This window comes from Scyliorhinus torazame, chromosome 11, assembly GCF_047496885.1.
Source record: "Scyliorhinus torazame isolate Kashiwa2021f chromosome 11, sScyTor2.1, whole genome shotgun sequence".
NCBI lineage: Eukaryota > Metazoa > Chordata > Chondrichthyes > Carcharhiniformes > Scyliorhinidae > Scyliorhinus > Scyliorhinus torazame.
In genome coordinates this window covers 58,311,905-58,337,733 of record NC_092717.1, presented here as the reverse complement: position 1 = coordinate 58,337,733, position 25,829 = coordinate 58,311,905, and the positions used below count along the sequence as shown (strand labels likewise).

General features: G+C 44.5%; 1 protein-coding gene across 2 annotated transcripts in view; it reads right to left on the bottom strand.

Annotated features, from left to right (window-relative positions):
- stac (SH3 and cysteine rich domain) overlaps nt 1-25,829 on the bottom strand; it is a 231,442-nt gene that overhangs the window by 38,222 nt on the left and 167,391 nt on the right. For both annotated transcript variants that reach the window (XM_072467316.1, XM_072467315.1), the window contains 2 exons: nt 16,357-16,451; nt 10,286-10,337 (listed from right to left, as the gene is read on the bottom strand). In XM_072467316.1, the coding sequence (XP_072323417.1) occupies nt 10,286-10,337; nt 16,357-16,451 (147 nt within the window). The remainder of the gene's footprint in view (nt 1-10,285; nt 10,338-16,356; nt 16,452-25,829) is intronic.

Below are 25,829 nucleotides of genomic sequence, written 5' to 3'. Positions count from 1 at the left end.
CGGCGGATTGGAAATTAGCAAACGTGACACCACCGTTTAAAAAAGGTGGGCAGAAAGCGAGTAATTATAGGGCAGTTAGCTTAACTTCGGTAGTAGGGAAGATGCTGGAATCGATCATCAAGGAAGAAATAGCTAGGCATCTGGATGGAAATTGTCCCATTGGGCAGACGCAGCATGGGTTTTTTGAGGGAGTGAATTCCACAGATTCACCACTGTCCAGGTGAAGAAAATTCTCCTCACCTCAGTCCTAAAAGGTTTTACCCTTTCACCTCAAACTATGATCCCTAGTTCTGTACTCCCCCACCACCAGGAACATTCTTTCTGAATCTACCCGGTCTAATCCTGTTAGAATGTTATAATTTTCTATGAGATCTCCCCTCACGCCTCTAAACTCCAATGAATATAATCCTAACCGACTTAGTCTCTCCTCATATGACAGTCCCGCTATCCCAGAAATTGGCCTGCTAAACCTTCGTTGCACTCCCTCCATAGAAAGAAAATCCTTCCTCAGATAAGGACACCAAAACTGCACACAATACTCCAGGTGTGGCCGCACCAATGCCCTATACAATTGCAGTAAAACATCCCTATTCCTATATTCAAATCCTCTCGCTATGAAGGCCAATATACCATTTGCCTTCTTCACTGCCTGCTGTGCCTGTATGCTTACTTTTAGTGCCTGAAACATGAGGACATCAAGGTCTCGATGTGTATCCACCTCTCTCAATTGACACCCATTCAAATAATAATTTGCCTTCCCATTTTGCGACCGAAGTGGATAACCTCAACATTTATGCACATTATACTGCATCTGCCATGCATATGCCCACTCAGTCAGCCTATCCAAATCCCGCTGAAGCATCTCTACATCCTTCTCACACTTCACCCTCCCATCTAACTTTTTAATCATCTCTAAATTTGGAGATAATGGGCTGGATTCTCCGCCCCGCCGCACCACTTATTCTGTTTTATGTCGTCGGCAGGATGCTTCGTTACGCCAGCGAGTCAATAGGGTTTCCCATTGTGGGGCTGCCCCATGCCGTCGGGAAACCCCCGGGCTGCCAGCAAAACGGAACATACCGCCGGCGGAGAATACAGCCCAATATATTTAGTTCCCTCGTCCAAATCATTAATGTATACTGTGAACAGTTGAGGTCCTAGCACAGATTTCCGTAGTACCCCATTAGTCACTACTTGCCAATCAGAAAAAGACCCATTTATTCTAACATTTTGCTTCCTGCTAGGGCTGGTTTAGCTCAGTGGGCTAGACAGCTGGTTTGTGATGCAGAACAAGGCCAGCAGCGTTGGTTCAATTCACATCCAGCTGAGAATTCGGAATTCTCCCTCTGAACCCGAACAGGTGCCGGAATGTGTCGACTAGGGGTTTTTCACAGTAACTTCATTACAGTGCTAATGTAAGCCTACTTGTGACAATAAAGGTTATTTAATTTTAATTTTTAACCAGCTTTCTATCCATTTCAATACACTACCCACAATCTCATGCGCTTTAACTTTACATAGTAATCTGCTGTGTGAGGTGTTGTCAAAGTCTTCTGAAAGTCTAAATAAACCACATCCACCGGTTCTCCCTGGTCAACTCAAAGAATTCCAATAGATTTGTCAAGCATGAGTACTCTTTCATAAGTTCATGCTGACTTTATCTGATTACACTATTGCTTTCCAAATGCTGAGCTATGAAATAATGCCGATGTCACATAAATTGTGCAGCACCTTTTATCACCTCAGGATATCTCAAAGAACTCTGCAGCCAATGATGTCTTTCTGCAATTGAGTCACTGCAGGGAATGATGCAGCCAATTTATGCACAGCAAGATCCCACAACCAGCACTATGATAATGACCAGATAATCTAATTTAGAAATATTGGTCACGCCACTTTTCAGAACACCTTTGAATGTCAAGCAACCTTTCACATTCGCCCAAGCGGGCACACAGAAATTCAGTTTGAAATTTCATCCAAAAGATGATTTCTCCAACAGTGTAGCACACCTTCAGGACTGCCCTGACACAGCAGCCTAGGCAGCTCTGAAACAAGCAATCCAGCGGTGCAAATGTCACCACTGAGCCCAGGATCACCTTATGATGGAGCGCTGCACTTTCGGGGCTGTCACTTTACAGCTGGGATGTTGAAGATTCCACTTAGCCTTTCATAGCACTATTCAAAGAGTTCTATCCCAATGTTCTGGCCAATATTTATCAACCAACTCTGAAAAATTAGATTATCTATTCATTTATCTCATTGGTGCCCGTGGTACCTTGAGATGTACAAATTTGGCTGTTGTATTTCCTTCATTATGACAGTGATTCAAACAAAGGTATTTAATTGGTTGTAAAGTATTTTGGGACATCCGGAGATTGTGAAAGACACTACAGAAACGCAAATCTTTGTTTTTGTGCTCTTTGATGTCCTCACATACCCTTTCCTGCTTCCCCTTGTTCTTTAATGTGTGCACCAACATAAAATTAGAGATCAGCTGGTTCCCTCTGCTGTACCAGCTTTATTGTTGGCTCACTGTACCTTCTCCAGTCTGGAATGTTTGGGTCCAAGTCAGTATTGGAGTTTGGAATTTTCTGGATCATAGAATGAATGCCTAACCACAAGTGTGTGAACTGGAAAATATCGTAGATGTAAATATTTGCCTGAAGGATAAAACAATGATGAAATATGATAAAGCATTAATAAGAAATATTTTACTTGTCTAAATATTGTACCTTCCATCCATGTTTCCACAGCCAAAGTACTGCACTAAAATGATGCCAATGACGTTGACGTTTTGCTCAAAGCATTTCTGGACAACTGGTGTCTCCGAACAATAGATTTGCAAACTGGAGAGGTGACAGTGTCATGTGTGCTTTTCATTTATTAATTCACTAATATGGCATTTCTGACAAGGCCAGCATTTATTGGCCATCCCCAATTGCCCTTGAGAAGGTGATAGTAAGACACCTTCTTAAACCGTTTTAGCCTTTATGTTGTGGTTTTGATATAATGGAGTGGCTTGCTGGGCCAATTCAGAAGACACTTAAAAGTCAATCCACTGCAGAAGGTCTGGAATCACAACAGGCCAGACTGGGTAAGGATGGCATGTTTCCTTCCCTAAAACACATTAGCCAACCATTTAAATTTTTTTTAATTACACGCCTGTCATTTCATGGTCACTATTTCTGATACTAGCTTCTCATTTGATGTTATTTACTTAATTAACTGAATTCAAATTCCCCATTTGCCCTGTCGGGATTTTAACTTGGATCTTCAGATTATTCTGTCCAGGTCTCTGGATTACTAATCCAGTAACATACCCACTGTACTACCACACTCAAATGTGAAGAACCTGCATAGCATGCCACTGGGCGTTGGCACAGTGGTTAGCACTGCTGCCTCACAGCACCAGAGGCACGGGTTCAATTCCAGCCTTGGGCGACTGTCTGTGTGGAGTTTGTATTTCCTTCCCCGTTTCTGCGTGGGTTTCCTCCGGGCGCCACACTTGCCCCCAAAGAAGTGCAGGTTAGGTGGACTGGCCATGCTAAATTACCGCTTAGTTTCCAAAGATGTGTAGGTTAGGTGGGGTTATGGAGTTACAGGGATAAGGCAGGGGGGAGGGGGGGGGGGGGTTAGGCCTAGGTAGGGTGCTCTTTCAGAGGGTCGGTGCGGACTCGATAGGCCGAATAGCCTCCTTCTGCACTGGAGGTTCTAAACCCTTTTGAAGGCCTCAACAGACTAAACAAGACTCACACTCAGACTTTGATCGCTACACCAATTGCATGGGTAGAGGAGAATTATAAGCAGGCAAAGCCTCCAATAGATTCAATATACTGTAACACCCAATTTACGTATGTCAAAAACATATTCCTCTGTAAGCTTTCTTCTGAACGAGACCATCTGTCACCTTATTTTTAGGCCGACAACTATCAAACCTGACCTGCTAAAAAAGTTTTGCAGTCAATTTCCTGCGGCTTCTACTACTGTGATCCCTGACTAAAACGAAGTGCGCCAGCATGAACTGGAATGGCGGGGGTGAAGAGAGAGTCAACATTAATTAAATGTGGGGAAAAGGGGTATGCCAGCCTGAATTGGACAATAAAGGCGGCCAGTTTGAACAGCATGCGTAAGAGTATTGCTTCACCCTGGGACGGAGAGGAGCAGAGTTCCAGGTTGAATTGTGGGTGGGGTAGGAGGTAGAGGGGCAAAAGTGTGTCAGCACCAATTGATGGGTTGGGGAGGGAAGAAGTGTTGTGTGTGAGCAGGACAGGGGAGGTTGGATGGAGCACAATGCCTCTATAAACTGCTTCCATGAGCTTGGGTGAAAGCAGGTGAAATGTTAAAGAATGGCTTGTGGAGAATTGGTTTGCCTTTTAAAAAAAAAAATAGTTCCTGTCCATTGTGATTTTTAAAGTGTTTTAAATTAATCAAAATGCAGCAATGTGAATGCAAAGGTTCTTATTTTTCCAGGTAAGTATACCCCCACAGACTTCTAGAAAAGCTTCGCTAATTTTCACATTTGAAAATGAAATGAAATGAAAATCGCTTATTGTCACAAGTAGGCTTCAAATGAAGTTACTGTGAAAAGCCCCTAGTCGCCACATTCCGGCGCCTGTTCGGGGAGGCTGTTACGGGAATTGAACCGTGCTGCTGGCCTGCCTTGGTCTGCTTTCAAAGCCAGCGATTTAGCCCTGTGCTAAACAGCCCCAGGCTTCGGGAGGCAGGAAGCTCACATTTGAAATGGTTGTGCACAATTTTTAGTTTGCAGCCTACACAGTTCTGGCACAACTGATCTGATAGTCAACAAAAATGGAGTTCAAATCCTCTATTTTCTTACATCCCCCCCCCCTGTGATGGGTGATGAATTATTTGCTTTCATTGTGAGGGGGGGGGGGGGGGAAGGAGTTGGGAAGATTTTTAAAATTTGAAGAGAAATCCACCGAACCTGCACATCTTTGGACTGTGGGAGGAAAGCGGAGCACCCAGAAGAAACCCTCGCAGACACAGGGAGAACGTGCTAACCACTGTGCTACCGTGCCCGTGATGAATTAGTTGCACTGGGTGTCTAACCATTATGACCTAAAACCATCAGTTATTATGTAGTGGACAGATGATGAGCACAACCCGAGCTCAGCATCTTGCATGTGGCCCCACCCGAGGAGGACAACCTGATGCAACTGAAATTTCATAGAATTTACAGTGCAGAAAGAGGCCATTCGGACAATACCGGGTCAGGCCCGCTAATGATATGTGAACAGTGAATACTGCACTTGCATTCCGGAAAGCATTGACCCTGCTGTCGAGGCAACGGGGAATTGCGATTTGGCTTCAAATTGGCGCCCGCTGCTATTTCGGCGTCGGAACTGATTCTCCACCCTATCACCGGTTTCCGCATCGGCCGATGGAGAATCACGCCCAAAGTATGTTGAAGTAACAATTTCCTCTGGCAACTGATAAGCAACAAACAAATTACGCAAAATATCTGGAGCTTTGCTAGTTGTAGTTCGATTCACTGAAAACCCTTCAACCCAATTCAAATGGATATTTATCACAATGAAGTTGCTCTTCAAATCTGCAAAATCTCGATCATGAAACAATGACAAAAAAAGTGTTTATGAAATCTCCTTACTCCAAATTTAAAGACACATTCTATCTGTGCATATTTCCACTCACTGATACGGAGGGTACGTGAGCATATTGCAATTGGTCTCTCTCCTCACCATTATCCACTACACGAGAGATGACAGCACAAGCATTGTTCCATCTATCAATTTACTTTTTCAGAACTGAAATGCCTCGTCACACTTCTCAAGAATTGATTTGATGGATGCAATAAGGTTGCCAAATTGGGTGTGAATTTACCATAGTAATTAATTTGGCCCAAAAAAGATCTGAGCAGGAAGTGCATTTCTTATTCCTTGAACTTTACTCCAGATAGATTGTAACCCACATTTGTCTGTCCTCTAGTTTTAAAGAATTTCAGATGTTTGCGCCTTCACTTGAACTCTTCTGCTTTGCCAAACATTGAAGCACCTTATTCAGCCTGTCATTATGGGTCTGCTGGTTTGGAGCTGGACATAGTGTGTCATCCAAATAGCACACTACTCCCTGAATTAATCCCTTGTACAATCTGGTTCATTGCCCCTTGAAAAATTCCAGGTGCTGAAGAATCATTAAATAACAACTTGTGGAACTGGAAAAAAAACAACACATTTGTATTAATAGTCAAATATGACTTAAACTCATCATTGATCTCCAGTTGCACATAGGTGTTTGTCAGATCTAACTTGGTAAAAATCTGGCCTCCTGACAACACTTGTGAATAGATCTTCCACGTTGGGCAAAATATCAGGTGGGTCACATTCCTGTACCTGATTTATGGTTACCTTATAATCCCCACATGTTCTTGCACTACAATCTGACTTCGCCACTATGGGAGTAGTCCACATCCCGTAAATGAATAAAAAAGAACTTTGTTCAACTTTAGAACATAAAACATACAGTGCCCATTGAGTCTGCACCGACCCACTTAAGCCCTCACTTCCACCCTATCCCCGTAACCCAATAACCCCTCCTAACCTTTTTGGTCACTAAGGGCAATTTATCATGGCCAATCCATCTAACCTGCACGTCTTTGGACTGTGGGAGGAAACCGGAGCACCCGGAGGAAACCCACGCAGACACGGGGAGAACGTGCAGACTCCGCACAGACAGTGGCCCAGCGGGGAATCGAACCTGGGACCCTGGCGCTGTGAAGCCACAGTGCTATCCACTTGGGCTACCGTGCTGTCGAAAAAGATGATGTACTCAGTCTCAGGTCTTTTCAGTTCTTGCTCTACTTTCTCGTTCATAGCATAGGGTACTGAGGTAGCAGAGACCTGTAATAAACTGGTCTTAACCTGACCCATTTGTTGGCTTATATTCTTGAATCGGTTTGTCAGTCTCATCAAATACTTACGAGTAATTGGCAACCATGTCACCTGCGCTGTGAATTTTGCTTCTCTGCATAAAAGCTTGTTCCATTTTAACATCAGTAGCATTAACTCGTTCCTTTCCAACAAGGATGGTACATCACCTTTCATTACAATGATGGGCAACTTTTCATATTGTTCCTGGTTTGTAACTAGAAGCATTATGGGCATTTTCTCTTCTCTTTAACTTTGTCATTCTATGTGTGATCTTTCCAGTTGATGCTGGGTCAAATTTTGACGGTATAGCAATTCAGGAATCGCTCTGGCTGTTCACCTGGGTCAACCTCCATGTTTACCGGAGCTCCATCCAACACTACTTGGACTATCATACTATATGTTTCCACTATACCACCTTGTGCTTCAGATTGTATAGGTCTCAATCAAGTCTAACCTGGTGCGGTTTGACAACTGTACGCAGTGACTGCCATTTCCTGCAGTCTCCGTTTTCTCCGTTTACATTCTTTTGACATGCCTTGGCAAGATGACCCTTCTTCTTGCAGCAGGAATACTCTATCTTCAGAAATGGACAATTCTATGCCCAATGTTGGTCGAAGCACCAGAATCTTGTCATACCCCTGCTTCTACTAACCGCCATTGTGGGGCCTTCAGCTTCCTCAGCTGCAGCTTACTTACTTAGCAGACTTCTCTCGTGTCATGTTCCGCCACGCCCATGGACAATGCTGTTTGGCACGTTACATCGAGAATTAACTTTGGCAATGTCATCAAGCTACTGCAAATGCATTCACTTTTGAAATGGCATAAACATATGTCACGCAATATTCTCTCTTGTAATTCTCCAAAATTACAATGAAGGGAATGCTTTTTCAAAGCCATAATAAAGTCTCCAAAATCCTCACTGGGCAACTTATTCCTGGTTCCAAACGGATATCTTTCTGCAGTCTCCAATGGCTTGGGACTCTAGTGCTCCTTACGCTGGCAGTGGTTTAGCAGGGGTGAGCAAATTCCTGTGTGTTTCATACACTCTGGCCAGTGTCCTTTCTCTCACTGCTGGATTATCAGGGACCTTGGCGATACTATTGGCATCTCAAGCTGTTCCACATACACAGCGAAAGATTCTCGGTCATGGTGGTACTCTCCCACTCAGCCAATAAAGTTCAGCCCCCCAACATATACAAACAGTCTTTTCATCAAGACCAGATTTGTTGAAGTATTTTTCAGTAAAAATAAATCTCTCACTTCCTCTACTGGTTTGCTGGAAGCTTCTCCAACCAAATTTGTTCAGCTAGAGTTTCCAAAATCCTATCCTTATCGCCAGACTGTGATATATTTGCAGGACAGAAAAGATAAGGTGTGCATCACATCGAGCTCAAAGTACCCAACTGAAAAGTAGTTTATTTTAGTTTGACTATATATACACATACAAACACAAATTGCCACAAGAGGGTGCTATTACAATCTTAAAAACTAACTGTCCCAGAAACCATTTTGGATTGATGTGATTTCGATATATCTCAAAGATGATCTTCAGCAGCAAGCATGGGTAACAGGCGTCAGAGACCATCAGCTGTGGTGTTATAACCCCACCTTTGCCCTGCATGCTCTGTTGGTGCATATTCTCCACTGGAAACATGTAATTGTCCTTAAAGTTTCCAGACATTTTCCCTTTGCTAACTTCTGACAGATATAGTGAGCAATCTTTGCATGATGTGCGCAGCAAAAGTATAAATGCAAAAATACAGAATGTGCTCAAGACTTAGTTGCACGTAACACAAGGAAGTCTTCCCCCTGACATTTGGCCAGAGATTTATGACATTACACAACCGTGTTCAGACATGTTTATTAGTATTCAGATACACAAAGTACAAAACAGCACAGGAAATAGCTCTTCAGACCTCTAGGCCTGCGTCGATCATAATGCCTGTCTGAACTACACGTTCTGCACTTCCAAGGTCCATATCCCTCTATTTCCATCCTATTCATATATTCGTCAAGGTGCCTCTTAAATATCCCTATCGTATCTGCTTCCACCACCTCCCCCAGCAGCAGGTTCCAGGCACTCAATACCCTCGGTGTAAAAAAATAAATAAAACTTGCCTTGCACATCTGCTCTAAAGTTTCCCCCTTGCACCTTAAACCTATGTCCCCATGTAATTGATTTTTCCACCCTGGGAAAAAGTATCTGATTATTCACTCTGTCCAGGCCACTCATAATTTTGCAAACCTCTATCAGGTCGCCCCTCAACCTCCGTCATTCCAGTGAGAACAATTTGAGTTTATCCAACCTTTCCTCCTAGCTAATACCCCCCAGATTAGGCATCATCCTGGTCAACCTATTCTGCACCTTTTCTAAAGCGTCCACATCCTTCTGGTAGTGTGGCGACCAGAATTGTGCACAATATTCCAATTGTGCCTAAGATTCTGTGCAGCTGCAGTATGACTTGCCACTTTTTATACTGAATGCCCCGACGGATGAAGGCAAGCATGCCGTATGCCTTCTTGACTACCTTCTCCACCTGCGTTGCTTTCAGTGAACTGTGGACCTGTACGGCCAGATCTCTCTGCCTGTCAATACTCCTAGGGTTCTGTCATTTACTGTATAATTCGCACCTATATTCGACCTGCCAAAATGCATTACCTCACATTTGTTCGGATTAATCTCCATCTGCCATTTCTCTGCCCAAGTCTCCAACCGATCTATAACCTGATGTATCCTCTGATAATCCTCTTCACTATCCACAACTCCACCAATCTTTGTGTCATCCGCAAACTTACTAATCAGACCAGCTACATTTTCCTCCAAATCATTTATATATACTACGAACAACAAAGGTCCCAGCACTGGTTCCTGCAGAACACCACTAGTCACAGCCTTCCATTCAGAAAAGCACCTTTCCATCACTACCTTCTGTCTTCTACGACCAAGCCAGTTGTATATTCATTTTGCCAGCTCACCTCAGATAAGGTGTGACTTCACCTTTTGTACCAGGCTGCCATGAGGATCCTTACTGAAGTCCTTGTAGATAACACCCACAGCCCTTCCTTCATCAATTATACACTTATATACCTAATCTCCCAAAGCTCCAATCTTGCCCAGTTAGTAACCTTTCAATATTTTAACGCATTATTAGCTTTAGATTTTCTGGGTAATGATCATGTAGAGATTATCATGGGGGTTGGTGTGTGGGGGTGGGGGATGAGAATCAAAGAGGCAAGACAATTTCCTCATCCTCAGCAGTGTATGCCATTTTCTTGGACGTCCTCTGGCCTTCTACGATGATTATAGTGGGAGATCGATGTTTATTACTTTAGTAGAATTAGTTCTGATTACAACCTCCAAGATTAAGAAGCCTTACCTTCCACCATTCTTCATTAGAATCATCCAGCAGAAAAATTCGGTCTCCAGCCCTGTGATTTTAAGCAAAGAGATAATGTTAGCCTTTAAATGAACTGAACATTAAAACTTCCTCAAATGATAGAGATGAAAGAATCCTGTTAATGTATAGAATACTATTCCTCACAGCAGCACAACTCGAGGCTGACACATCAGAGGATGTATTTCATTTTCAGAAGTATGTTTCAAATTATATACTTGGCGACTCAAAGAGTGATGTCAAAGAAGAGCACAGGGTTCTCCCGTTCTCCGAGCGAATAGTTTCCCCTTGAACAAAAGTAAATGACTGGGTCATTTATTCAACTGCTGTTTATGGAATCTTTCTGTGCACCAATGGGCTGCGGGGCTTGTCTACAAAATACCCGTCACAGTACTTCAAAAGTGATTCCTTGGTTCTAAACTACTCTGGGACTAATTTGAGAAGATACTTTATAAATGAAATTTTGCGCAGACAAAATGTGAACTGCAAGAAATATATTTTGCATTTCAGAGAATATTGGCTGATTCATATGACTCTCTGAGTAAATAGACTGTTGTGTGAAATTGGTCAAATAGAAGAGACAGAGAAAGGTTTAATTTTGGATAGAAGTTAGAATCATAGAACCCCTACATTGCAAGAAGCGACCATTTGGCCCATCAAGTCTGGACCAGCCCTTGGAAAGAGTACCCTACTTAAGCCCCCGTCTCCACCCCAACCCCGTAACCCAGTAACCCCACCTAACCTTTTGGACACTTAAGGGCAATTTAGAACGGCCAATCCACCTAACCTGCACATCTTCTGGACTGTGGGAGGAAACCGGAGCACCTGGAGGAAACGCATGTAGACACGGAGAGAAAGTGCAAACTCCACACAGTCACCAGAGGCCAGAATTGAACCCGGGTCCCTGGAGTTGTGAGGCAGCAGTGCTAACCACTGTGCCACCCCTAGAGTTGAATTGACTTAGCTTAGTTACGATAATTAGCTACAGTGCCCCTTGGTTAAGGATGGATGCAACCAGCAGATGCACCCTCTATTTTCCTAATTATCAAATCTCCTGCATTTCTGTACTTTCTTGTGCCTTTCCTTGTGCAGCCAAGTCTCTCACAGTTCCATGGTTTTTTTTCTGACGATACCACTCCAAGGGTACCATCGACATAAGTACAGCTTTGTGAATGCCACACTTCCAGGCAATTATTGCGCTGCCTCCTGTTCTGTCTGATAGTCACCCACTCCATCTTCTCCTGAACCCACTGGAGCAGAGGGATGACCAGCAGCTGCTGAAATTTGAAATCTATAAAAATCTTAGCTTCCCAAAATGTTATTTTCTGAATTAAATCTATTGAATTTGCATCCAAAAGTGTCTAACTCCTTCCACTGTCTCCCGGGAGCATATTCAATTGATGGGCCACTGATGTACTTTTTCCCATTGGTTAATTTTGAATTTACCACCCACTTTTCCCACTCCTTGAAGCATGGCCTGAACTATCTGGTTCCACAGTACTGGACAAGGTAAAACAGCTCATCGCTGTCTACACTCTCATCCTTTAGAATAATAATAACAGCAATCACATCACTGCTCAATCATCTCTTCTTCAGTGAGAACATGCCCAAGTTACAAATATGTAAGCACAAGTTATTTCTTTCTTTAGTTGCAGCCAGTGGGTGAGGTTCTTTCTGGTTGTACATCGATTTGAAAAATCGGCCTTGGGAGCTGGTTATGTTCAGCATCTCAAGTATATGGAAGCACTGAAGTGATTAGTGCTTTCCAAGTGCCCATCCTCAACCAAACTAGTGAAGCAAACAGTGGTGTCATATACAGTGTCTGTTTGTTCAGTATTGCTTTCTACTGAGCAATGGAACTTTCACAGACACTTAAAGTTTCTATTATAAATCACACTTGGGAGAACAAGCCAGTTACATCATCGAGTTGGATTTGATGACAATACTTCTTAAAGTGAAACCTTGCAGCCTCCTCAAAGCACCATCTCTGGAACATGAGCTGTACTAGTTTGGAATAGTGCCAAGGCTAGTCTTGACAGGCAAAATTAGAGCGCTGATACTTTGGAAAGAGGGAAGATGAAATGAAAAAGGATTCAGCCAGCCTCATTTATACTCTGTGAAGGAGACAAGCCTCATTTTGATCAAACTGGCGAACTGCAGGTGCTAACAGATATTCCCGTGCAGCTCGTTAGATGCAGTCTTGCTAGTGTTGTGTACTGGTAATAATGTGCTTGTATTGGATAAAAACCCAGGGTGGTTTTATGAAACTGCGCTCTCAGTTTATATGGCGGAGTATATATTAGGAACTCAAGCTAATGGACAATGCGCTCACACAACTGACCTCCAAGTTGTTGATAGATGTTTCTAACGCAAAACTCTATGCAACGAATTCTGATTGGATTGGCATTGTTCGTTCCAGCAAGACTGGGTCCACCACTATTTGGGAGCTTGCATGGAATGTTAGGAACAGGAGTATACCATTCAACCGCTCAAGGCTTTCAATTATATACACCTCAAATTTACGGTGGCACAGTGGGCGGCATGGAGCACAGTCGGGCGGCACGGTAGCACAGTTGCTTCACAGCTCCAGGGTCCCAGGTTCGATTCTCGGTTTGAGTCACTGTCTGTGCGGAGATCGCACTTTCTCCCCGTGTCTGCGTGGATTTCCTCTGGGTGCTCCGGTTTCCTCCCACAGTCCAAACATGTGCAGGTTAGGTGGATTAGCCATGCAAAAATTGCCCTTAGGTTAGGTAGGGTTGCTGGGTTACGGGGAAAGGGTGGAAGTGTGGGCTTAAGTAGGGTGCTCTTTCCAAGAGCCGGTGCAGACTCTATGGGTCAAATGGCCTCCTTCTGCACTGCAAGTTCTATGATTTATGATTCTACCTTTACTCACACACGCATACGAATTAGGAGTAGACCATTCAGCATCTTGAGCCGGCTCCTGATTAGATGATAGCTGATCTGACTGCGGCTTTCCTGTCTACCCCCTATAGTTTGACTCCCCTGCTAATATTTAGACTGCCTTTTTAAAATTCAAGGTAAAATGGAGTAGCGAATTGTGTTGTGTAAATTTTACCGAACAACCTTCCTCTGTGGCTTGGTTATCATGGGATTGGGGACAGCCCAAATTGAGACATACCAGGAGCAAGGTGCACAATGTTCACACCCAAAAACAAATGCAAAATCAGCTGGGCAAACTACGGACACACTAGCAGTCTTAGCTTTTGGACAACGAGGTCTCAGAGACAAAAGCTCTAGCTGGTGGAGTCAGCAAAGAAGGTTGTGGGTCCTCTGCGAACTACCATGCGTAATGCCAGAGGGCAGATGTTCTCTGGTCGAAGAGATGCGTCTCATGTCAATTTAAAGGCTCTCGAAGATTTGCCCTGGGAGACCTGGAGGAGAAATCGATGGAGTGGGCCGGTAATTGGTTCGGGAAATCTCCCAAAACTGAGGGAAGCGCTTTTTGATGGCCACTCGATGTTACAAATTGGCAAAATGGGGAGATGTAAAACTGTGGGAGAGGCTTTGGGATATTTTCTATAAAAACTGTAATGATGTGGAGTTCATGCTGCAATGTGGCACGGGGCCACTGGTTACATTAATAAGTGTTGTCTTTTCTTTAGTTTAATTATTTACTCAGTAATGTTTAGTTGGTGTTACCCTTAGTTTAGTTGTTACAATAAAAGTCTTAAAACTTGAAATCTTGTTGTCCAATTCCTTTAGGTCAGTCAATGAAGAGTCAATCAATTGAGTGATAAATGCTGGTGAGGACATTTGCACAGCTGCCCGACTCTTCTTCAGATGGAGTGAGTGAATCTCCGGCCTCCAAGTCACTATTTTCTCAGTGGCGGGTGGTGGTGTGTAGCTCACTGGTGGCAAGATTCTCTGTTTCCACCTGTCACTGAGAATTCCCAATGAAGTTAACCCACGTCGCGGGAAACCCACCAGCGGGTGGGGGGGCGGAGGGGGGGGAGGTCAGTGCATGCGTGTGGTGTGTGGTGAGGCTCAGGATTACGTCTGCCTGGCCACCACACCTTCTCTCAGTAAACCTCCCCCCCCCGCCTCTGCTTGACCCCTGACCACACTCACCTCGGTTCCCAAGATGATGCTGCTTCTCCCAGCTGAGTGCAGGTGCAGCAGTGGTCACCCCTCCCACTTCTACATACGAAGAGCTGCTGACCCTCTGATTGGCCGAAATCCCTTTGAGGTGGGATATTGTCCCCGAAACGACACAAGTCGGTTAATTGTCTGATGCACATAAAATACAGCTGGGCCATTCCTTGATAGTACAGTGGTGAAAATCCCCACTTGTCACGTGGATGTTGGGGCTGAAGTCAATGCAGTAACTTCAAAATCTCAAACTATATACACATTTCCCATGCAGCTTCAGGTTGAAAAATCTATCGAGAAGAATGAAAGTAAACGCCAGTTGGGGCTCCCAGAACTAGCCGAGGCGAGAGTAACTCCCGTCGACTTTCCCACTGGTGGATGGGGTCATCACCCCCTGTAAAATCCCAGCCTAACATTCAATACCCACATGCAGCAACATACTCACTCCTAATGTACCTTCATTAGGTAATGTAATCTGGGAATGTCGTCTGATCCTACACAAAACATGAGGGACTCAATCAACTTGTAACTGAACTAAAACTACACTAAACTCTATCACACTCTCGTGAAACAAACAGCGGTTTAAGATTAACACATATGGCCTGACTTTTTCAGTGGCAGGGGCTCCATTACTGCCATCCAAAGAGCCTCAGCTGGTTGACACACGAATGGGCGTCAGTTGGCTGCAGGAAGGACTTCTTCAATCAGGAGTGAGTCTCAACTATAGAGAGCGTCCAGTCAATCTGAATGGCTGGCCACTCTCTAGTCCCTGCATTGTAAGTTTTTATTTTATATGGTTATACATTCAATTAAAATTGCCTCTGAACACATCCTGCACCACGGAAATTAATGAGTGAAAGGGAAAATAACAGATACATGTGAAATGAAAATAAAGAACTGGAGATTACACAACAGATCAATCGGCGCCTGGGAGAGAAAAATCTTTCCTGGTGGGGCCCAGTCGGCTCTGGGATAATAATTTGTCCATTCTCGGTTTATATGCTCATCGATGTTCTGAGGCTGATTGTACCGAGGTGAGGCTCCATGAATGGAAAATTATGGGGTACATGTCTTCAATTCCCCAAAATGCGCTCCTGTGAGACGTAGCTCCCTTAAAGGAACTTGTGGCTGTAAAATCCACCCCGTCTTTCCTGTATTAATACCTATCGATAAAATCAAATGTGGCCCAAAGCTTTTAGCTTCGCGCTGATGTGTAGCTGTGTCTATATATGTAGAGTTGAGTTAAATGAATACCTCATTATTACACCATCTGGCTCACCAACACAACACAGACCTCACTGTCAGCTCATCCTGCTGAGTGTCACATAGAAAAAGCAAAGCAACATGGCATTGCAATAAATAAAGAGAAGATTTAAACGCTCCCTTGTTCCTTTGTTCCTCCTCCATTCCTTTTTAAGGTCAAATTAAACTTCACTTATGTACCTCTCATTACATGTTGCGTTTATTTTGACACATCACAGAATCAGAAATTAGAGCGCAGTAGGAGGCCATTAGGCACATTGGGTCTTCAGCTGGGCTGCAGATTCCACCATTCTCCATGATGGACTCGAGATTATAGAGAGTTTTAGCAATTTAAAGAGCAAGGGTAATAACGCATGTGGGATCAGTACATTCGGAACAATTATAATAATTTTTTAAACTTACACAAGAGACTGTCTTCAACACCTGAATAGACAAGAGTTTGCTGAATAACAAAAGCGACAGATGAAAATGTTATAATTTCTCTTGTTGAATTCAGACAAAAGATAACAGGGATAGATCAATAGCATAAAGTCTCCGATACAGGTGATTGGATCAGATTATACCGGATGCATGCTGGTGCTTTAACTATTTTCCCTGTAGCTGGAAAATGACAAGAACATTTCGCCAGATACCAGATCAGGGAAGTGACAATGAAATAGCTTTCCAGGAGCATTACTTACTGCATTTCCAGATCGTCATTCTCTTGAGGTATGAATCTGTACAAAGCAACATAATTGAAATGCTGCAAGGTGTCTTTGTGTCCAGGTGCTTTCAGCTAAACAAAAAAAAACAGGAAAAAAGTAAGTCAAAAGGATAAAGGTGCCATAAGCAATCAGTCTCCGATCTGATTTAGACCCCTTCATTTTACCCCCAGTTTCATATCCTTACTTGTACATTACCCTACCCACTTTCCCAAGATTTCCACACTTCGTCCTATACGGATCCTGACCAAACGATAAAGTGTAATTTCAATTCTCCAACCACTCATGCAAAAAACCTTTCTTGGTTCAGAGGTGGCACTCTTGTTGTTAGCGAAAGAAACATAGCTGTTATATTCCAGAAAGAAAGCTGGCAAAGAATATAACTGTAATCAATCTTTATAAAGTTTCACAAGCATTTACCTACACAGTTACAGATTACTAGCAAGCACTGCCTAACCCAACAAGCAGTTAAACAAGTGTTGATTAAATTTTTATCCCATGCTTAAAGGCACAAAGCAAATGCGCAGAGTGGACAGGGTAAACCCTTAATCCATCTCATTGCTTGCTCCAAAAAACAATTCAAATTGAACCCAATTCATAGGGCGGGATTCTCCAGCTGTGCCCGCTTGGCGACCGGAGAATCCCGTCCGAGGTCAATGGACTTTTTCCATTGTCCGCGTCTCGCCCATGGCGATCCTGCGATGGGCGGGACAGAAGAATCCACATGGGAGACAAGCTGACAAGAAAAGGCACAGAACCCTCATCGGGGGCTTGATCTGATGCCTGATCTTAGCCAAAAGGCCGAGTACAAGTGAATCTCCAGTTAATGCCCACCATGGTGTATAATTGAATACAATTAACGATTCCTTTCTCTCAAAAGAGAGTTCATGGCCAGAATTTTGTGGAGATGATAGGGATCTCGGACATCATCTGGAGAGCTGGAGCACAGCAGGTTGAAGAGTTCGGAGTTTTGGGGAATTCGGTGAAGGTTTGGCATGGAGTATTGTGAGCGTTTTCACCGCTTTCATTGGAGGGTTCAACATACAGTCTGGAGCTTTCAGGACATTGCTGTCCTCTGACACTGGAGTTTTGCAACCCTCCAGGCACCTTCTATGCATGGTTCAGCCCCATTTGCATCTCTGCTGATGGGTACACTGTACATAACAAAGAGAACTTCCTCTGAGAACTTTGACAGGGGACAAAGAGAGATTGATTGATTTGATTTGTCACATATCCCGAAGTACAGTGAAAAGTATTTTTCTGCGGCCGAGGGAACGTACACAGTACGATACGTACATAGTCAACAAACAGAATAATCAACAGAGAACGTTGACAAATAGTCCATCGAAAAGTGATTGGTTACAGTGCGGAACAAGGGGCCAAACAAAGCAATTACATGAGCAAGAACAGCAGGGTGTGGGCTTGTGAATAGTGTTCTTACAGGAAACAGATCAGTCCGAGGGGGAGTCGTTGAAGAGTCTTGTAGCTGTGGGGAAGAAGTTGTTCCTCTGTCTGGATGTGGGGGTCTTCGGACTTCTCTACCTTCTGCCTGATGGAAAGGTCTGGAGGAAGGCTATGCCTGGGTGGGAGGGGGTGTCTCTGATAATGCTATCTGCCTTCCAGAGGCAGCGGGAGGTGTATACAGAATCAATGTGGGGGTGGCAAGCTTGTGTGATGCGTTGGGCTGAGTTCACCACACTCTGCAGTTTGTTGCGATCTTGGACCGAGCAGTTGCCATATCAGGCTGTGATGCAGCCAGATAGGATGCTCTCTATCGCACATCTGTAGAAGTTTGAGGGAGGCGATGCAAACATGACAAATTTCTTTAGCTTACGTAGGAAGCAGAGACGTTGTTAGGCTTTCTTGACTGTTGAGGCTAGGTGGCCACAGCCACCACCTTAGAGCAGAGATGCAGGCACAGGCTCATGGGCCACAGGGAGGGCAGGAGGATGTCCTCGCAGAAAATGCCACTACCCAGCTGCTGGGGTGCAGACAGCGATCCAAGTACCTTGAAATTACAGAGGTCCAGTGCCGCAGGAGGCTACAGCTTTCAAGGGAAGCCCTCATAACTAATTTGCCAGATGATTGGACTGCAGGTAGCTACCAATTGTGTGGGTTGGCACCCAATGCCCTTGGTTCTCAAGGTCACTGTAGTACTAAGCTTTTACACCTCTGGTCTTTCCAGGGTTCAGTGGGTGATCTTTATGGAGCCTCCCAGTCAGCTGCACACAGCTGTGCCAAGTTGGTGATCGTCGTCATGTTCAAGCAGGTGAGAACATTCATTAATTTCAGGATAGCCAAGCCAGCCAAGTTGAACGGTCCAGATGCTTCGCTGAAATTGCCGGACACCTTTGTCAACGAGGGGTTTTACTTCATGAATGTTCAGATAGTTTATGACAGGACCTAGATTCTACAGGTCTGTGCCAGGCACCGGGGCAGCTCCCACAATGCCTACATTCTACGCCACTCACAAGTACAAAGGCTGTTTGGGACTCCAGCTCACCTTGATGAATGGTTGTTGGGTAACAAGGGTGTCCCTTGAAAATGTGGCTGATGACACATAGAGGAGAGATATAATTGTTTCCATGACTCCACATAGGGTGTCGTGCGTGGAGAGGACAATAGATCTGTTGAAGTTAAGTTTCTGATGCCTGAGCTACGCTGGGGGAGTCCTGCAATATCCTCCAGAGCGAGTGTCGCTCATTGTCATTGTCTACTGTGCTCTTCACAACTTTGCTCTCTCTAGGAGGAAACCACTGGACCTGGAGGATGAGGCCTCAGATGAGGAAGCCGATGAAGACTCACATTCAGAGCCCGGGCAGACAGATGACGAGGACCAAGAGACTGAAATTAGGAACCTTAATGGAAGCAGGGGCAACAGGAAGGCTTTGATTCAATGTTTTGTCATCCCGGCTGGCCATGGTCTGCCTTCCATCTGGTCCATGGGCACCACCTCCATCTTAACCATTTCACACATAACCATTCCATAAGCCCAATATGGTATCAGATGCCCCTAACATCTCCCAGCAGATATTAATGAGGCAGACATTGATGAGGCAAAATCTAATCAAATATGTAGGACACCCAAGGCTTGTCAGCGAGTAGCAATTTATTGTTATAACATTAATGTGAAACAAAGCAAAACCATCCATTCGGATCATCTCTAAACACTAGTGATATGAAAAGAAAACATAAGCATCCAGTGCAAACACTTGGCTGTGCTGTGCTCATTATGTCTTAAGCTTATGTTTGCAGATGCTACATCAAGGTGACCCCCCGCCCCCCCCAGCAGTTGTCCTTTGGCTGGTGGGGCCTGAGCTGGTTCCACCTGAGAGGGTGCGCTCAGTGACTTGGTTGGGCGCTCCTCAGCCACTGCAGACTCGGAGGACGGGTCATAGAGCCCTGGAATTTACAGTGCAGAAGGCGGCCATTTGGCCCATCGAGTCTGCACCAGCACCTGGAAAGAACACCTTACCTAAGCCCACACCTCCACCCTTTCCCCGTAACCCAGCTCCAGGGATCGGGTTCAATTCCGGCCTCGGGTGACGGTGTGGAGTTTGCACCTTCTCCCTGTGCCTGGGTGGGTTTCCTCCGCGTGCTCCAATTTCCTCCCACAGTCCAAAGAAATGCAGTTTAGGTGGATTGGCCATGCTAAATTGCCCCTTAGTGTCCAAAAGGTTAGGTGGGTTACTGGATTATAGTGATAGGGTGGAGGCAGAGCTTAAATAAGATGCTCTTTTCCAAGGGCTGGTGCAGACTCGATGGATCGAATGCCCTGCTTCTGCACTGTATGGATTCTATGAACTCTCCCTTCCTGAGCGCAGGTTATTGAACCTTTTCTGGCACTGGATCCACGAACGCCCGACCAGGTCATGCCCGCTGACTTCAGCTGCCACCTCTGCCCAGGCTTGCTTCGTGAGATGGGGGGGGGGGGGGGGGGGGGGTGGGTGGGGGGCTCCTTCCATCCCAAGGCATGAGGATGTCTATCCTGGCTGTTACCACCCTCATAAGGGATTACATGGAGAAGTGGCGGGAGGCTTGCTGTCCACTTAAACGTTCCTCCCACCTGAAGTGCTTTCCTGCATCCACCACGCTCCCTCTGACACCTGCATTGTCTTTAGCGGCCTCTGGGAGCTGCCTTTCAACAATATTGCACTTTTAACGTATGGGCAACAAGAATGCGGAATGTTTCTAGTCTAACATGGAACCTATCATTGAAGTCAAGCAGTCCCCTCATTACTTACAAGAGAGATACAAGCAAGAAAACTCTTAATGCACTCAGCCACTCAAAGTAAAGTCCAACAGACTGCCAGGCATTATGCTAATGGTTACTGTGACATAATATCCAGATGCCCTTTCACATGGAGAATGTCAGGAACATACATGAAGGGATCAAAAAAGCAACGGAGCCATCAGCAAAGAAAAGGGGTCCACTGAAAACAAAGGCAGGAGAGGTTATCATTAATCCCAATAAACAATTGGAAAGATGGGTGGAACACTATCTTGTGTTGTCTGGGGAATCTCTTGACGCCATTGAAGCTTGCCTGTCATGGCAGAGGTGAATAATAAATCTACAATGGAGGAAATTAGTAAAACTATTGACTCGCTTGCTGTGGGTTAAGCTCAAGGTGCTGATGCCATGCTGCCTGAACTTAAGCACAGGAAACCAGCACTCCTGCAGCATCTGGATGAACATCTCTGTCTCTGCTGGAGGGAGGAGGCAATGTGCCAGGATCTGCATGGTGCAAAGATGTATCCCCCTGCTAAGCATTGTGAGAAAGTTTTTACCCATATCAGACTACAGATCCTGGCTGAACACTGTATCTATTCTGAATCCCAGTGTGGTTTCAGAACGGCAAGATCTACAGTTGACATGGCCTTCTTAGTCTGGCAGCTTCCAGAGAAATGCCGTGAATAAAAGAGACTACATATTACCTTCATCGATCTCAGCAAGGCAATCGATCATGTGAGCAGAGACAGTCTACTTAAACTGCTGGAGAAAATTGGCTTCCTGCCAAAGATATGACGGGGCAACATCAAAACCCTTCGAGATCATGGGTGGGGTCCACCAAGATTTTGTTCTGGACTTACAGTCTTTGGGATATTCTTCTCTTTGCTGCTGTCATATGTCTTCAAGTCATATACAGGGACTGTCTACTTAAATATCAGAATGACGGAACGCCTTGCTGGAAATCTACAAAGCATGCATCCTCAACATAGCCCTCTAATTTGGGGAGACTTGAACAACATGTGTTCAGTAAGAGAAAAAGCCAAACAGTTTCCACCTTTGCCGTCTCTGACATGCTCCCCATCTCTTGGCAGGGGTAGGGGACCAACTCAGAAGTCCTGGGGCATTCTAATTCCATCATCATACACTCATAGCTAAGCCAGCAACATCTGCGCTGGCTTACCCATGCTTATGTGGCTGTATAACCAAATACCTTCTTAACGATGTCCTGCCTCTCCATACCTGCTCTATAAATGAACATGCGGATGGCAAATGTTGACACTGACAACTGGGAGGCAGCTGCTGATGGCCATGATCTCTGGAGGCGGACTGGTTTTTTTGTTCTTTCATGGGATGTGGGCATCGCTGGCATTTGCAGCCCATCCTAATTGCCCTTGAACTGAGTGGCTTGATAGGCCATTTCAGAGGGCAGTTAATAGTCAACCACATTGCTATTGATCTGGGGTCACATTAGACCAGAACAGGTAAGGGCAGCAGATTCAGAAAATACTGGACAATCTCAGCAGGTCTGACAGCATCCGTGAGAGAGAAGGGAGCTAACATTTCGAGTCTGGACGATTCTTTGTCAAAGCGCTTTGACAAAGAGTCATCCAGACTCGAAACATTAGCTGCCTTTTCTCCCACAGATAAATAATCCTTCAAGCTGAAAGGGCTAAGATATTAATATTAAAGGGAAGAGAAGAATCAGAGACTAATGGGCCATAATTTGCATCAGCAGGGCATCAAATATTATCTGCCATTATAACAATAATAATAATCATTATTGTCACAAGTAGGCTTACATTAACACTGCAATGAAGTTACTGTGAAAATCCTCTAGTCGCCACACTCCGGCGCCTGTTCGGGTAAACTGAGGGAGAATTCAGAATATCCAAATTACCTAACAGCATGTCTTTCGGGACATGTGGGAGGAAACCGGACCACCCGTGGAAACCTACACAGACGCAGGGAGAACGTGCAGACTCCACATCGACAATGACCCAAGCAGGGAATATAATCTGGGACCCTGACGCTGTGAAGCAACAGTGTTAACCACTGTGCTACTGTGCCACCCATAGTTAGAATTGCCATTGCATGTTTGGATTGGTGAAAGTCTGAACTGATAACGGCACACTTGTAATAACCATTTTTCAGTGCCAGAATTGTTTTCCATTAATGTTTACTACATCTGATTTCCCATACATTTCAAATAATAGTTGGAAAGCTAAGGTTGCATGGACTGTAGAGGTTCAGGAAGGCAGCTCATCAAAACCTTCTCAAGGGAAATTGGGGATGGGCAATAAATGCTGACATCCCATACACGAATAAAATAAAAATGATTTTTTCCAAATGCCCACATGGGGAATGAACCCAAAGGTCTAATTTTTTTGCACACAATTCAATTGTCTGAATGCTTGTTCTTGGCGTGGACTATTATTGGAAGATTTGAGGGCTACAGGGAAAAGATAGAGGAATGGGACTAGGTGAGTTGACCGTGCAGCCAGCCTCCTTCTGCACTGTAACCATTCTATGTCCTGTCCACCAATAGTAGGACAAATTCAATCCAGGCAATTACTGCTCCATCAGCCAATTCTCAATCATCAGCAAAGTGATGGAAGTTGTTCTTGACAGTGCTACCAAGCTGGGCTTACTCTTTAATAACCTGCTCATTGCTGCTCAATTTGGGTTCTGCCAGGACCACTTGGCTCCAGACCTCATGACAGTCAGGTCCAAGCATGGACAAAGGAGCTGAATTTCAGAAGTGAGGTGAGAATGATTGCTCTGGATATCAAAGCAGCATTTGACCGAGCGCGGCATTAAAAAGTTCTAAAAAATTAAGGTCAATGGGAATTGGGGATGGACGTCTCCACTGACTGGAGTCATACCTAGCACAAATGAAGATGTTTGTGGTTGTTGGAGGCCAATCAGCTCAGCCCCAGAATATTGCTGCAGGAGCAAGATGTTCAACAACATGTAGGGCAAAGTAGCCCACTTTATTGGCACCCCTTCCACAACCTCCACCACTAATGCATTGTGGCAGCAGTGTGCATCATCTACAAGATGCACTGCAACAACTTGCCAAGGTTTCTTCAACAGCACCTACCAAACTCACAAGGAGGACAACAAACACATGGCAGCAACACCACCTGAAAGTTCCAATTCACGCACCATCCTTACTTGTAATAGATTGTTGCTGTTTTATCTTTGTTATGTCAAAATCCTAGAGCTTTTTCAATAGCAGTACAGCACATGTACTTACACTACATGGACAGCAGTGGTTCAGGAAGGTGGCTCACCACCAACTTTATGAGTGGAATGGACAACAATTGCTGACCTCACAATATTTTTATTTAAAAAAAATAAAAAATTTAGAGTATCCAATTCATTTTTTCCAATTAAGGGGCAATTTAGCATGGCCAATCCACCTAGCCTGCACATCTTTGGGTTGTGGGGGTGAAATCCACGCAAACACGGGGAGAATGTGCAAACTCCACACGGACAGTGACCCAGAGCCAGGATCGAACCTGGGACCTCGGCGCCATGAGGCAACAGGGCGAACGCACTGTGCCACCGTGCAGCCCTGGCCTCACAATATAAGAAAGATGGGATATGAAGCTATGGCAAAATGGATCGATGAATCATGTTTTGTTTGAAAACATTCTAGATCCACTGAAAAATCAGCAGGAGATGGGTGTAAATCCTGGTGCTATTTATTTACTTTCAGAGAACAAACAAAAACCACTTACTATCTCTGACAATGTCTCAGAAGTTCTTTTGAAAGAGAGTGGGAGAGAACTGAACATAGTCTCCATTGATCATGTAGATCATAACTACAGAGGAGAATACAATGGAGATGCAGGGAACTCTTAGCTACCCGGTGACATGATTAAATGAAAGTCACCCCCACATCATTTGGCACTTATTTATGTTGACTTTATTTCAACTGGGAGTAAAATATGCTCATCTTCCTTACGACAACTTGCAACATAGTCTTACACAAAAACAAAATACTGAAGATGTTGGACTTGGGTCAGGCAGCTTCTGTGGAGAGAAAGATTATATTCTTACCTTGCTGGTACTCATTTATATCTTTTATCTTGAAGATTCACATGTGTAGCATAAATTAGTGGACACTTTAGGTAATGAGCCCTCAGAGGAGCAAAAATCCTTTTGGAGATGCACCGTCACAGGTTTTATTCAGACCTTGTACCAGCTCACATACTTGCACTTTGGTGGGACCAGTTAGATAGATGGATTTTCTCCTGGTGATTCACACCTAAGAAGTGAGCGAGAAGAGATGGTGAAGACAGGGACGGCAGTTAAGGGTTCATATCAGAGGGCACAATGTCTCCAAGCCCTGCTCAACTCGGCACGGTGATGTACTCTGAGGGTCACTGCTGAAGAGGAGAATCATTGAAGAGGAGAATCATTGAAGAGCTGCAGGTAATGTACAATGCATTGATAGGCCTTCAATGTAGATCACCATGATTGCGGAAAGGTTGGAGGAATTGACCTCAAGCTTTTGGGGTTTGATATCGCAGCCGACTGAGACGATGTCTTCTTCCATGGATAGGGCCAGAGCCATGGAACATCATATCTGCTCCAATTAAATTAATCTATTCACAACCTTCATCATCACAGCCCAGAAACTGGATGCCAACATGTCTTCCGCCATAAATAGGTTGACAGATATTTTAACCGTAGCTTTACGGTGTTGCAAAGTACAAAAGTATTTTCAAGCCCAATTCTAGCGGTGAAGTGCATCGGGGGCATGAGAAAAATGATGATGAATGGAATCATGGAACCGGGGACTGATTCCATTCAAAAGTGTTTCCATTTCACACCCAAAGCCCCCTCCCAATCAATAGACCACATTTTGCCTCATGTTCCAATGGCTGAGTTTGCCTCCACACTGCTGTAAGTGGAGCATCCTTTGGCAGGACACGCAAGGGCTCCAAAATCCTGAGGACATTGGCCACAAGCATCTCAGCAATAAGCGCAGGGATCTGAGCAAGCTACCTCAACCTCTGGTAAAATCATTAGGGTTGCAGGTTGTAGAAGTCGCAGAAGAAACCAAAGTGAGACTTTGTAGTTCATTAAGGATATGCACATATGATTCTGAGAAAATATTGTTTTGACAAATTTGTGTTCTTTACTTAGCTAATATGTTATTCTTTCTCACCAATTTCCTGCTTTGCCCATTCTCAGGTGTTGGATGCTAAGT